This window comes from Piliocolobus tephrosceles, chromosome X (genome assembly GCF_002776525.5).
Source record: "Piliocolobus tephrosceles isolate RC106 chromosome X, ASM277652v3, whole genome shotgun sequence".
NCBI classification, from domain to species: Eukaryota; Metazoa; Chordata; class Mammalia; order Primates; family Cercopithecidae; genus Piliocolobus; species Piliocolobus tephrosceles.
Window position 1 is genome coordinate 64,525,663 of NC_045455.1, and position 14,446 is coordinate 64,540,108.

The following is a 14,446-nucleotide window of genomic DNA, read 5'->3' on the forward strand; positions in this document are numbered from 1 at the left end:
TCACGCCCAAACACCCCATTCCATTACATTATTACCAGGATTTTTCTTTAACATACATACATTCTTCTATGAACAATAATAGGATTCACTCTAAAACTTCTCAAATTTTAGTGGGAGAAGAAAAAGGAGGCTATTTTGTTTCTAAGACATACATTTTTATTTCTCACAATTACAGGCCTTCATATTTTATATTGTATAAATTACTGTGACTAAAAATAAGAATACAAGAACATTTTCACAAGGGCAAATTCACCCCAAAAGACTGAGAATTCTAATTCTTTTTTTTCTTTTGGAGACAGAGTCTCACTCTGTCACCCAGGCTGGAGTGCAGTGGCACGGCATGATCTCGGCTCACTGCAACCTCCGTCTCCCAGACTCAAGCGATTCTCCTGCCTCAGTCTCCCGAGTAGCTGGGACTACAGGCACCTGCCACCATGCCCAGCTCATTTTTTGTATTTTTAGTAGAGACAGGGTTTCACCATGTTCACCAGGCTGTTCTCGAACTCCTGACCTCAACTGATCCACCCGCCTTAGCCTACCAAAGTGTTGGTATCAAAGGCATGATCCACCTTGCCCAACTTGTGAATTCTAAATCTTAAAGGGAAATGAAAATTAATTTTTAAAATGCATATTTCACAATATGGGTGCCACTAAAGTCACAATTCTAAGATTGTGACCAGAGAATATTGTCATGAAATCAACAAGATGAAATGAAAGGCATATAGTTTCTTAATTTCTAAAAAATTAATAGGCTGACATTAAAGCTGATATTCAGTAAAAAGTAGCAATAACTATCAAAGATACTGAAAAAATATGAATCCTGGCTTGGAGAAACATATTGGATACTACATTGTAAAATAGTTGAGAAATGCTATTTCATTAATTTCAGGGTTTTACCTCTTACTACTTTCATCACTAATTATGTATCACTCAAATTAATAATATTTAACCACTGGTTATACATGGATATGCAACATTCAATCTTGAAGGTGGGAAAGAAAAGAGAATTCCCAAAAGCAATCGCCCTTTTAAGCTGCAAATTTTACAGAATCTCTACTATTAAGCAGATTCTCCTCTGCAAAATGCATCCTTTCTCAATTCACAAAGGTCCAAGATACTAGAACAATCAAGATATCTGAATACATGAAAAGCAAATTATTTTAGTACTGTTGTCTCTTAAGTGTCCACGAAGCCTCAGTAACCCAAAGATTTTATTTTCAGTATTTTAATATTATTTTCCTCTACTGTATGAAAAAGGAAATTCAAAGATTTTATCAGTTATTTCCCCAAGACATAATTAAGAACACTTCTTTCAATTTGCTTCCCCCCAAATAGCTTAAGAGTAATCTAACAAGATTATGTGTGTACACACACACACACACACACACACACGCACATATATGATATATAAAATATGGAGATTCCAGGGTCAGGACAAGAAAAATAATAATTCTTTAGAACACATCCTTAGAATCTAAGTTCTCCAATTCAAAACTTAGAAAAACCTAAGCAAAGATGCACTAGTTTGGTTGGCAATCAGAAGTGTATCTATGTCTCCTGGGTCAGGCTGAACAATTTAGTTAACTAGGTAAACTTGGGGAAAGTATTTAAAGTCCATTAACCTCAGATTTTTTTTCCACCTGCAAAACTAAAAATAAAAATACTCTGCCAATGTCATGGGACTAAAACTAAAATCCAATTTTAATTCATTCACTGAACTAAGCACCCACTGTACAATGTATGTGGTGAGGACTGCCAAGTTTGACAAATAAAAATATAGCATGAAACATATTTACATAAAATATTCATTGTTTATCTGAAATACAAACTTAAGTGAGCATCTCGTACTTTATCTGGGGATCCTAACTGGGGCACATACAAAGATACAAATAAAACATGCTTCTTATCCTCAACGACTTACATAGAAATGAGGAACATGAAATGTATACATAAACTACTATACAAGGAAGAAAAGCAGTCACTTAGTATTTAAAGAGGAAAGGGGCAGAAGAGGCAAACTGAGAACATAGTAGTATGGCTGAAGAATGGTCAAAATTAACAAACCCAAGACTCAAAAGAGAAAAAAGAGGTAAGAGTGCTTAATTATCCTCGACTCTAGCCACACATCTGTGTATTTACCACACATGATATTCTTCCACCATAGGAGGTGGCTCAGTAATATAAGTTCTTAAGTCATTATTATTCACACTCAATTTAAATAACTCCAAAAGGACATGCATTAACTTTTTTTTTTTTTTTTTGAGACAGAGTCTCACTGTTGCCCAGGCTGGAGTGCAGTGGCATGATTTCAGCTCACTTGCATTAGCAATCTCGACAGACATATATCAAAAAAGGTCAAATTCATAATTTTCTGAACTATATCCCTCTCAAACCTATTTTGTGTTTGATTACTCAAAATAATTATTTTATTAAACAAATACTATACTATGTGGATAGGACCAGTGACAGACCAAAATCCTGGTAAGATTTCGTCCCTTTCCTCAATTTCTACTGTCCCAAGCAGCTATTTCAAAAATCTGCCTCATAATTAACCAGCTTTGTTCTTGACAATCTTCAAATAAATAGACAGATCCTTTTTAACTAGATGCAAAAACTACTTCACTTTGCACTTGCTTCTCCAACACTCTGCAGCTGTCTCCTTTCTGCAAGCCCAACTATCATTCTTCACAACACAGGCCAACTCCGATCCTGTTCCACAACAGGAAACTTCACCTAATAAATAGTAGCACAGCATGCTGCAGGACTTGTGTATAAAAAAGTAGTAGGCCGGGTGCGGTGGCTCACACCTGTAATCCCAGCAGTTTGGGAGGCCAAGGTGGGCGGATCACGAGGTCAGGAGATCAAGACCATCCTGGCCAACATAGTGAAATCCCGTCTCTACTAAAAATACAAAAATTAGCTGAGTGTGGCAGTACGTGACTATAATCCCAGCTACTCAGGAGGCTGAGGCAGGAGAATCACTTGAACCCGATTCAAGGAGGCGGAGGTTGCAGTGAGCTCACACCACTGTACCCCAGCCTGGTGACACAGCTAGACTCCATCTCAAAAAAAAAAAAAAAAAGTAATGGAAAAAGCCTACCTATATCATTTATTCCCATTAACTCATTTATCATATACCTTCACACAGTTCTACAGCTGAAAGGACTCCAGAGTTCATTTGGTCCACAGCTCTCCTTTCAAAGGTGCTGAAAATTCAGTCTTATAGTCATTTTGTGCCTAGACTAAATTCACAGGGCAAGCAAAGATCCAGAGTCAGATTTTTAAATTTTCAGTTCAGTATTTTTCCTACTAAATTACACTACTATCTACATCTTTTGAGTGATACTCTCTGAATATTAATTCTATTGTATATCTCTACTTCTTTTAGAAACTATAAAGGAATCTAAAAACTACTCAAACTATAATTTATTCATTGTTCCCTCATAATAAAGTAATCTAAAATTCAGTTTAATTAAAAAAAAAAAAAAAAAGACAAGGTCAGGTGCTGGAGACCAGCCTGGCCAACATGGTGAAACCCCCTCTCTACTAAAAATACAAAAATTTAGCAGGGCGTGGTGGCGCATGCCTGTAGTCCCAGCTACTTGGGAGGCTAAAGCAGGAGAATTGCTTGGAAACAGGAGGCAGAGGTTGCAGTGAGCCGAGACAGTGCCACTGCACTTCAGCCGGGGTGACAGAGCAAGACTCCATCTCAAAAAAAAACAAAAAAAAAAAACAGAAAAAAAACCTTAGGATTCATCTTCATAGTAGTTTGTATTTTTAACTGCATGAGGTAGGGTGAGGAAAGTATTTGTACATCAAAACAAACAAAACTGACAAGTTCAAGAGAAGAGACACTGTCAGTATCCAATCTTAAAAGACAGGCTTATTATTGTATCTTTTAAAAAAATCTCTTTATTGAAAAACATTATATCTGTTTTAATAAGTGCACAAACGCCACACAAGCTAAGTGGATTTTTATACTTTACTGTACTAAAATTTGAGAGGTAAAATAACCCTTATACGCAAAAGTTATCATTCTTCTTTTCCCTGTCCCTTGTAAATATATAGGGATGAAAGAATCTGCAAGCTTATAAACACATGGGTGATCAGTTCAACAGTATTTCTATAATTCTGAAAATATTACTACTAACAAACCTTTTCAATTGTCTTACCTTTGTTGAAAGTACTTTAAATGTGCTCTGTTCTGGTATTATAGGATGAAGAAGTTCCAGTTTCAAATTGTAATCCTCTCCAGAAGGAAGTTTAACCAAAGCAGATAACTAATGAACACAAAATTACCATCACATTTTGCAAATGTATATAATGGAGGGTAAAAAACCTAGACAAAATAATTATAAATCTTCAATGTAACCAATTTTTTAAACATCATATATGGGATTTTAGATTTAAGAACCTCAAAAGGTTCTGAAAGATTTAAGAACCTTTTTTCCATCTGTTATCCTTGACATGAATTCTTATATACATCATTAAACAGCAGAAAAGAGTAAGTTTCTTAATATTTGTCATATAATCACACCTATTTGACATTTAAATCTCAAGAAAACATACAAAAGCAAAATGATATATAACAAAAAGTAATTCATGTGCAAAACATACAGTTCTATCACTACCTCTTTTAAATTATCTATTAAAAGGTTCTCTACTAAACGCTAAGAAATCAAGTTGTTAAAAGTCGTACTCAAGAGGCTGGGCACAGTGGTTCATGCCTCTAATCTCAGCACTTTGGGAGGCCGAGGTGGGTGGATCACTTGAGGTTAGGAGTTCAACAACAGCCTGGCCAACATGGCGAAACTCCATTTCTACAAAAATTCGCCAGGCACAGTGGGATGTGCCTGTAGTCACAACTACTCAGGAGGCTGAGGCAGAAGAATTGTTTGAACCCAGGAGGAGGAGGTTGCAGTGAGTCGAAATCGTGACACTGCTCTCCAGCTTGGGCAAGAGGGAGACTGTCTCAAAAAACAAAAGAAAAAAGTCACACTCATTTAACACGGTTAGTCAATTCTAAGACATGTGTGATCACAAAACTAGATCTTTTTCATGAAGTACACCACATAAGTATAAACAAATCACATTATCTTACTAATATAACCAAATTCTGCTTTAAATTTCAAATTTGAAGAAAAAAATGCACATCCAGCTATAACTTACCAATATACATATTCTTATCTCAAAGCAATGGCTTCAGATTTTACTCAGCGTTTTCCACATCATCTCAGGAAGAAATGACATTTATCTGATAAAGTGTTATAGATTATTCTGCAATATACTAAATTTACAAATAATAGTAATTAACATTGAAAAATGATTCAAAGTCTACTGACCTCTTTTTCTGAAAATTCCACATTTACATCATTCTTCTGAACATTCTTGATCATAAGTGTAATTACTACTTGAGATTCGGTTTGATACCAGTCATACCTATTTAAAAAAAAAAAATCTTAAATAACACTTCTAATTTTCTTAAAGCTATTGTCAAAACAAAAACTAGTCTGATAAACAACAAGAGCTCCACCTGGAGGAAGAAAACAGTAAAGCAGCTATTGATTCACAGAAACAACTTTACATAACTCGTTTTTCATGCTCTGTACTAAAGGAAAAAAATGGTAAGGTAGATGATGCTCACACCTTTCCAGCAGACTTAAATACTTGCATGATTTTCTGGGTTCTGACTCATCTCCAACACTGTTGTGCTTAAACTAATATAAATATTAAAGATGCCATTTATTTTAAACAGCTAATATGTTATGCCATTAACAGAGTTTTTACACTCATGTCATCCAAATACTAAAGATAATCACTTAAATCCCTATTTCACAGATGATAAAACTTAAACTCAGAAAGGTGAAGCAATAACCCTGAGTCAACACTCCAAGCTCTCATAACTGAAGTTGGAAGCTGACAGACTTGAGCACAGGAAACAGGGGCAAATGAGCTAAAATTAAAATCATATAAAGTTTAACTATGTCAGGCACAACATATACAACACTTTCCTTCAATTTCAAGATACATGGGAAGACTAATGGGTCTAGATTCTAATTATGTGCACCTTTTGTACTGAAACTCTAAAAATAGAGTTTTTTCATACTAAATTACACTACTATCTACATCTTTTGAGTGATACTCTAAAAATGTGAAGAGTTTGAGTGACACTCTAAAAATAGAGTTTCAGTACAAAAACAGGGAATTCTCACTTTCAAATTAGACTAAAAACTCCCTGAGGGCAAAGCTGTTTATCCTGTCACTATTATATTCCTAGGACAACGCACAGTGTCTGGTACACATAAATTAAGTCAGATGTTGTATTATTTTATGCTCTGAACACCTTATTATTTCATGGTTATGTGCCCTATCCCTGCTGCCGCCGCCAGGGCAAGTCAAAGTTCCTTATCTACTAGGTACTTGGAGTTTTATCCTGTATCCCCCCACAACGACCAGGAATAGATTGTTTTTAACATTTCCAGGCCATTTTAGGTAATTATATCCAAAACCAACTTGATTAAAGAAATTAACCTTAAGAGTCTCGGTTTCCCTTTGCAATTCAGTAAGGATGCAAAGTCCAGAGCAATGGCTTGTGTTTCTGTTACAGTCCTAAGAATACAAGCTGTACACAGGCTAATGAATAATTAAAAGTCAGAAACTTGCTAGTTGCTTATCATTATTATAATTGCTGTCCTCAGCAAATTAACTTTCAACTCATAGAGAATGTTCCTATGAAAAATTTGCTCCAAATATAAAAGGCAGGGTAAGTTACAATTCTGTTAGGTCTACTACTAACTTGTTTACCTGTGTAGTACCATCAACTTAACTGGAAGAGACTCTCCTTAATATATGGAAAGGTAACATAGTATGAAACCAAGTGAAGCAACTTTAAAGATGAGAAATGATTTGAATTTAACTTAAGTATAAATATTAATTCTTAAACAGCCTTAAAATTAGCTCTACATAAAGCTATTACCACAATTTTAGAAAACAAAAACTTAAAAATCACATGGTAAGAATTTACTTACTATTAAACTACAGGGTTTCTTTTTCTTTAGGACTATCTATCATGCATTGTTTTATGAAAAAGAAACACTTACTTGACTTTTGACTGATGAGTCCACTGGGATGCAGATTGATTTCGCCAAGTTGAAAGAGAAAGATTTTTACAAGTCAGTTTAGCAACTGTATATTAAAATGCACATATTATTAATTTACCCAACACTGCAGTTATTTTGATATAAAATAACTACATGAAAATTTTATTCAAAGTATGATAATTGTAATTGTTAAATACGACTAGTTTTCAAAAAAAAATTGGAATGTTCAGCACTTAAAAAAAATCTTAGTTTCAATTTCATAAAACATTTTTCCTCTAAAATAACAGAGCTTTAAATAACAGAAAACTTCTAAACGCATGATTAGAAAAGGTTGCTTATATAAAATGGCCAGTTCTAACATTGAGCAACTCCCTAAACTAAAACAACATTGTTTTAAAGAAACAGAGTATATTAGCCAGGCTTGGTGGTGTACACCTGTAGTCCCAGCTACTTGGGAGGCTGAGGTGGGAACTGTTTGAGCCCAGGAGTTTGAAGCTCAAGTGCACTATGATGGCACCACTGCACTCCAGCCAGCATGACAGGGCAAGACCCTGTCAATTTCCAATTTTCTTTAACTTTTGTCTTAGACTATCACAAAAAGCCCTTCAAGTGATTCAAACTGTTGAATCTAAATAAATGCAATAAGGTTTTAGCAACAAAAAGATAAATAATCATCCTGACCATACTAAAACACACAAAATCAACTTTAACCACACACTAAATTCACTAAAATAGGCCAATAATTTTCATGACTGGAAACTTCTATATTCATCAAAAAATGATTTTATTTCAGTTCCTAAAGGAACCAGCACTTAAATGGAATTACTCAATATTTAACATCAGACAGTTCATCCTGAGTCTTGTCTCAAATATATTTGGTATTTGAAATTTAAAATAATAAAAACATGAAGAATGAAAACTTTGGACTTACCACCTCAGATTCTGAGCCTATTAAAACATAAAAAGGAAACATATTCAGGTAACAGTGCATTTATAAGCAAAGTTATTTATATGATTTCTATAGCACAAACATACTGATTAAGCAAGAAAATTCTACACACTTTTCAACTAAAGAAAACTAACCAAAAGAAAAGTGGTTTCATTTTGCATTCTGAATTCATCTTAGACTCCTTGTAATTTCTTACTGATACACCACACAAGCAAATCCACCCTAATCTCCCTTTCAACATAAGAAGCTACGCAAAAACCAGTGTATCTTTGGAAGTCCACATCTAAGGAAACGTATACTATTTAAAAGAAATTATAAAGGTAAAAACAAATTTGTTTAAACCAAAAAAAATTCAGATGTTTATTTCTTTTTAAACTAAATACCAAGGGAGACCCACATACCATTCTGAGCTTCTTGACACCTTTTAATCCAGACACTGAAATTAGCATCTGCACCTAGAAAGAAAAAACTGACTATAACATCACTCATTTGCACAACCTATTAATCAACCAATACTTACTGAATACCTACTATATCCCAGGCACTGTTCTAGGCACTGGGGAGTCAGCAGTGAACAAAATCTGTCTTAACAGACCTTATTGCCAACCCTACTATAGTTATCAATATACCAACAGTTTAACATTTAGTTGTTCATCATGAAACATTTTGATTTTTAAAAAATTATAACTACAGTCAACCTTATTAATTTCACAGATAAAAATAATCTACATTTCCCCCAATCTCGCTGCTCTTAGAGAAGTTTCCTCACACACACAAAAAAATTGGACGTAAATCAGACTCTCAATATGCCATCAGTTAGGGTGGGGAGGAGGCTTGGTAACTGGGAGCTGAGCTGAGGTCCAAAAGCCCTTCCCAGCCCCAGCTTGCTCTTCAATGCAGATACCTATTCAGTCCACTCTTTTCTCAGTGGCTTTATCTGTTACCATGCCCTTCCTACCAACATTAAGTATCTTTAAATTCTGTGAAGTTTGTCATATCTCCAAGTCACACGGTAGTCGAGAGGCTATAGGTGATGCATTATATATTTACAGATAACAGTGTAAATGTATGCATAAACAAATTATTCATTTCTGGAGACAGAACAATGATTACATTTAAACAGTCACTGTGCATAGTAAGATATGTTAAAAATATTAAAAGTACTCTAAATAAAAGCTTATTAATTCAAGTTAACTTCAGGGAAGATTAATTTGAAAATTTTAAATTAGAAATTTCTTAACAAAAATTTCTACTTTACTAATTTATAAAAGAAATCCAACTATACCCATCTTAATAAAAATTCTAAATACACTCTCTCACACACACTGTATTCTAGAGGAGAACTATTATATCAAAATCTTTTTATTTGAGTAACCTATTATTTTAAATAATCAGTAACTAAAACCAAGCAATCGATCACACAAAGAGGGGAAAAGGTAAAAATTCTTTACCCTGTCTGATAAAAATAGAAGACTAAAAGCTTAACTTTTTCCCAGATTTTGGCTGGGCATGGTGGCTCATACCTGTAATCCCAGCACTTTGGGAGGTCAATGCAGGTGGATCACTTGAGGTCAGGAGTTTGAGACCAGCCTGGCCAACATGACGAAACCCTGTCTCTACTAAAAATACAAAAATTAGCCAGGTATGGTGGTGCATGCCTGTAGTCCCAGCTGCTCAGGAGGCTGAGGCAGGAAAATCACCTGAACTCTGGAGGTAGAGGTTGCAGTGAGCCAAGATCGCGCCACTGCACTATGGCCTAGACGACAGAGTGAGACTGCGTCTCAAAAAAAGAAACAAAAAACAAACTAAAAAAGAAACAAAAAAACCCCCAAAAAACAACAAAAAAAGTTATCTGGATTTAAAGACACATTTTTTTTTTTTTTTTTTTTGAGACGGAGTCTCGCACTGTCACCCAGGCTGGAGTGCAGTGGCCGGATCTCAGCTCACTGCAAGCTCCGCCTCCCGGGTTTACGCCATTCTCCTGCCTCAGCCTCCCGAGTAACTGGGACTACAGGCGCCCGCCACCACGCCCGGCTAGTTTTTTTGTATTTTTTAGTAGAGACGGGGTTTCACCGTGTTACCCAGTATGCTCTCGATCTCCTGACCTCGTGATCCACCCGTCTCGGCCACCCAAAGTGCTGGGATTACAGGCTTGAGCCACCGCGCCTGGCCGACAAATTTATTTTTAAGTGAAATATCCTCAATAGCAATTTTACCAAACAGGTCCTCTTCTGAAGGCCACCTCTGAAATAACTAAAAAATAAATGTCAATGGCATGATATTAAGATCTTACTCAAGAAAAGAATTTAGGGGCCAGACACAGTGGCTGGTGTCTGTAATCCCAGCACTTTCAGAGGCCAAGGCAGGCAGAACACTTGAGTCCAGGAGTTCAAGACCAGCCTGGGCAACGTGGCGAAACCCCATCTCTGAAAAAAATAAAACGCAAAAATGAGTCAGGTGTGGTGGCATGTGCCTGTAGCCTCAGTTACTCAGGAGGCTGAGGTGGGAGAATCACTTGAGCCCAGGAGGTGGAGGCTGCAATGACCCGAGATCGTACCATTGCACTCCAGCCTGGGCAACAGAACGAGGCCCTCTCTCGCTAAAACAAGAAAGAAAAATGAAAATGTAGAGAATGGTATGACTCATGTTTCTTCAGGATTTTCACATATGTATAAAAGCACTACATAATTTGACTCTAGAATTTGCTAAGTATCAAAGCACTACATAACTTGACTCTAGAATTTGCTAAGAGTGCAGATGCCCTGTTTGCTGACTGAATAGCCCTAATTATTCACGTACCAAAACTGGGATAAGCAAGTTTGAGAATAAGCCTTACTACCCAGACCTCTCCTTTTTTAATTTGTAGCTTCCATTTGCATAATCTGTGCTAAAAACCTTTTTTCTGAATAGGTACACAACAGAAAAGCAAATATTCAAAACAGTAGAGTAAGAATGTAACATAAAACACTAAGAGTGAAGTTACTTATTTTCAGCACTACTGACATTTTAGACCAGATACTTCTTTGTTAGGCAGAACTGTCCTGGGCATTATAGGACATTTAGTAGCACCCCTGGTTTACACTCATTAGATGTCAGTAGTACACCCCCTCCACCATTCATGATCATCAAAAATCTCTTCAGACACTGCATAGTTTCCTGGGAAACAAAATTGTTTCCAGTTAAGAACCACTTCCTTAAGAGAACTGTGATAAAACTATCATAACATAAAGATAAAATGATAGTACAAGTAGGATTATGTAGTTTCCAATTTTTTTTTTTTTTTTGAGATGGAGTCTCGCTCTGCCACCCAGGCTGGAGTGCAGTGGCCGGATCTCAGCTCACTGCAAGCTCCGACTCCCGAGTTCACGCCATTCTCCTGCCTCAGCCTCCCAAGTAGCTGGGACTACAGGCGCCCGCCATGTCGCCCGGCTAGTTTTTTGTATTTTTAGTAGAGATGGGGTTTCGCCATGTTAGCCAGGATGGTCTCGATCTCCTGACCTCGTGATCCGCCCGTCTCGGCCTCCCAAAGTGCTGGGATTACAGGTTTGAGCCACCGCGCCCGGCCTAGTTTCCAATTTTCTGAGATTACTCACCTCTTAGTATTTTTCTGATTTAAACATTCTTGGCTCTCACAATTTCTGTATGTCCAGATATCCATACCACTGTGATACTTTTCATACATTCCCCTCAAAAACCTAACATTAAAAGTCACAATACTCTCAAAACTGTGTTCCTTCTGTACCCTCTCATAATTTAATCAAACATACACTTCACTTCTCCATAAAAACCTTTAATGTTAAGATTTCACATCTCAGCAATCTGAATAACGTAAAATGAACAGACTTCTGACCAAGAAGGCAAATTACACTTTCACTTCTCCATTAAAAAAAAAAGCCAGACTAAGTAGAGACAGCATAAGTGTTTCCATAGTTTTTTACTTCTAATGGTAAAGTTCATCTGTGATTTAAATGCCAAAAGGCTAATTTAATCAATTTTAAGTGATCTCATATCTGCAATCAATATGAAATGTAATTAAGATGAGAAAAACAGGTATTGGGTTTCTACAATTAACCTGAAATTAACATTACCAAAATTCAGCTTTGGTATTTAAGACAGAAATAGATAAGTTTATTAAAGCATAATTTTTAATACTTACTATCTAACTTTTGTCCTTCTGTAAAAGTTTCTAGGGCAGCAGCATAGTTTTTTTCATGGTATTCACATATTCTGCATGAATGTATTTAAAACAAATTAAGACACACAAAAAACCTGGAAAATAGCCTTCTTTCTAAATAAAAAAACTTAGTATTTTCTACTGTTGAAATAAAAAATTTATTTTAAGTATATGTTAATAAACCAAGAGACTTTCTAATATACTCTTAACATCTAGTACAATTCCTAGTAAAATTCAATTTTGGAACTCACTTCAGAAGGAATCTGACTTTATTGTACAGACTTGCTTACTCCAAAATATAATTACACAAAGGAATTAAAGAAGTTCCTTAAAGAATAATTATACTTATCAACAGAAACAAGATGGGATATAAAGTACACAGATATAGAGCTTTCACAGCATCAAATGTCGCCTATTTGGCTTGGCTGAATAGGATGCTGTCCAGTCAATTAAATATAAATTCCAAATGATTAAAAAAAAAAAGGAACGTGAAATCTATCAGCTTCATCTATATCTTTCAATTACTTCAATCATCACTTTTAAAATTTACTAAGCATAGATCTCATATTACGTATTATGGTTAACAAAATAATAGAACCATAAGTTGTATTTAAAATTGAATCATATCTCTGCTATATAACATATAAATACAGAATTTTACAACTTATATAAAGCTTGCAATGAACTCATTCAACAAATTAAACACCTACTATCTATATTAAGCTCAACAAGAAGAGTAGCTATTGCATACCCTTTTCTCAACATAGCAGTGGAATTATTTGGATTGAGTTTGAGAGACTTCTTTGCATCAGCAACAGCAACTATGTAGAAAAAGATGGGTTTTTAGTCAGTTATTTACAGACCCTAGCAAATACATATAACATATGAATCAGTTTTAGATTTCTAAGTTTTCAAGCTGGTAGAAGTGCCAAATGGTTTTAAATTAGGAAAAGCTAATACAAGACAGAATTCAAATAAATTATTACTCTTGTATCCTCCTTTTGGCTTAACATTTAGCTTCCTTCTTAAAGCTCTTCAGTCAATGAATACAGCCGTGTCACAAAATTCACCTCCTTGTCTCATTAACATCGTCTACGTAATTTTACTCAAGGTATTCAGTTTTACCCTATTCAGATTCTTGATCAAAATAATTTTTTAAAGTTACAAAACACAGAAATATATTACTTTTTAAATATAGGTGGTCTTGTTATGTTGCCCAGGCTGGTCCTGAACTCCTGGGCTCAAGTGATCCTCCTGCTTTGGCCTCCCAAAGTGTTGGGATTACAGGCGTGAGCCACCATGCCTGGTCACATTCTTTTTCATAAATACAAACAAGCATTTCATTTTAATACTCTGTCAAATAGTAAATGTGATGCTATTTTTTATCAGCATACCCAATAACTATGAATGAAATCTGTATACATTCTCCACCCAATGAAGGAAAAAGCGACATCCATAAAATTTAAATGGGTGTTGCTCAACATGTCTGTCACATTTGAGCTACTTTACCTTGTATCAAAGACCAATTTAAAAATTCTCAAAGACAACCTTTAATTTGTCATGGGTAAAATGTGTAAGTAACTTATTAAAAAGGGCAATATACTTTATAAGAAAAGTTACCACAGTAATTCCCAAGAAGAATGTGACAATAAGCTCTTTGACAATAATATTGTGCATCATCTGGTTTTTCTTCCAAAGCCTTAGTCAGCTCCTACAAAAACAAACATGTTGAGTGTCAGTAAAAGTTCGTAAAAAGCCATCAAATTCTAATTAAAACATAATTTTTAATCAAGTAACTTATTGTCAGAAGCTATTTGGAGGAAAGCTAACAGGGATATAATCTTGGAGTTTTTCCTTATAAAAGGATCAGTATCTCCCCCACTTCTCTTGCCCCTCCTCCCAAAAGTAGACAATCTAATGTAGTATCTGTGTACCGTAAAGTATTTAGTTCCTGGTCTACAGAAGTCAATAAATGATCATTATTATCAGCTCATATATTCTGAAGAGTTTAATTGTTATATATTGACCACGACAGATTTCCTCCTCCTAATCTGAAGAAGATTCAAACACCATATAGAATTTGAGATTCCTAGAAAATGTGAAGCTGTGCAATAAAAAAAGACTAGAAGTTAAATCTAGCACTCAGGGAGGTGAAGACAATCAATACATACACAATGAAGCTTACCTGGTCCTCTTCTAATCTCTATCAATAGCACACAACTC

The 14,446-nt window shown here is 35.4% G+C and overlaps 1 protein-coding gene across 1 annotated transcript in view; it reads right to left on the bottom strand.

Moving 5' to 3' along the window:
- Positions 1-14,446, bottom strand: part of SUGT1 (SGT1 homolog, MIS12 kinetochore complex assembly cochaperone) — a 50,189-nt gene that overhangs the window by 16,208 nt on the left and 19,535 nt on the right. Inside the window, exons 5-12 of the mRNA XM_026454249.1 lie at positions 13,844-13,934; positions 12,975-13,044; positions 12,206-12,276; positions 8,451-8,504; positions 8,032-8,048; positions 7,101-7,123; positions 5,343-5,439; positions 4,173-4,280 (exon numbers count right to left, since the gene is read on the bottom strand). Coding sequence (XP_026310034.1) covers positions 4,173-4,280; positions 5,343-5,439; positions 7,101-7,123; positions 8,032-8,048; positions 8,451-8,504; positions 12,206-12,276; positions 12,975-13,044; positions 13,844-13,934 — 531 coding nt within the window. The remainder of the gene's footprint in view (positions 1-4,172; positions 4,281-5,342; positions 5,440-7,100; positions 7,124-8,031; positions 8,049-8,450; positions 8,505-12,205; positions 12,277-12,974; positions 13,045-13,843; positions 13,935-14,446) is intronic.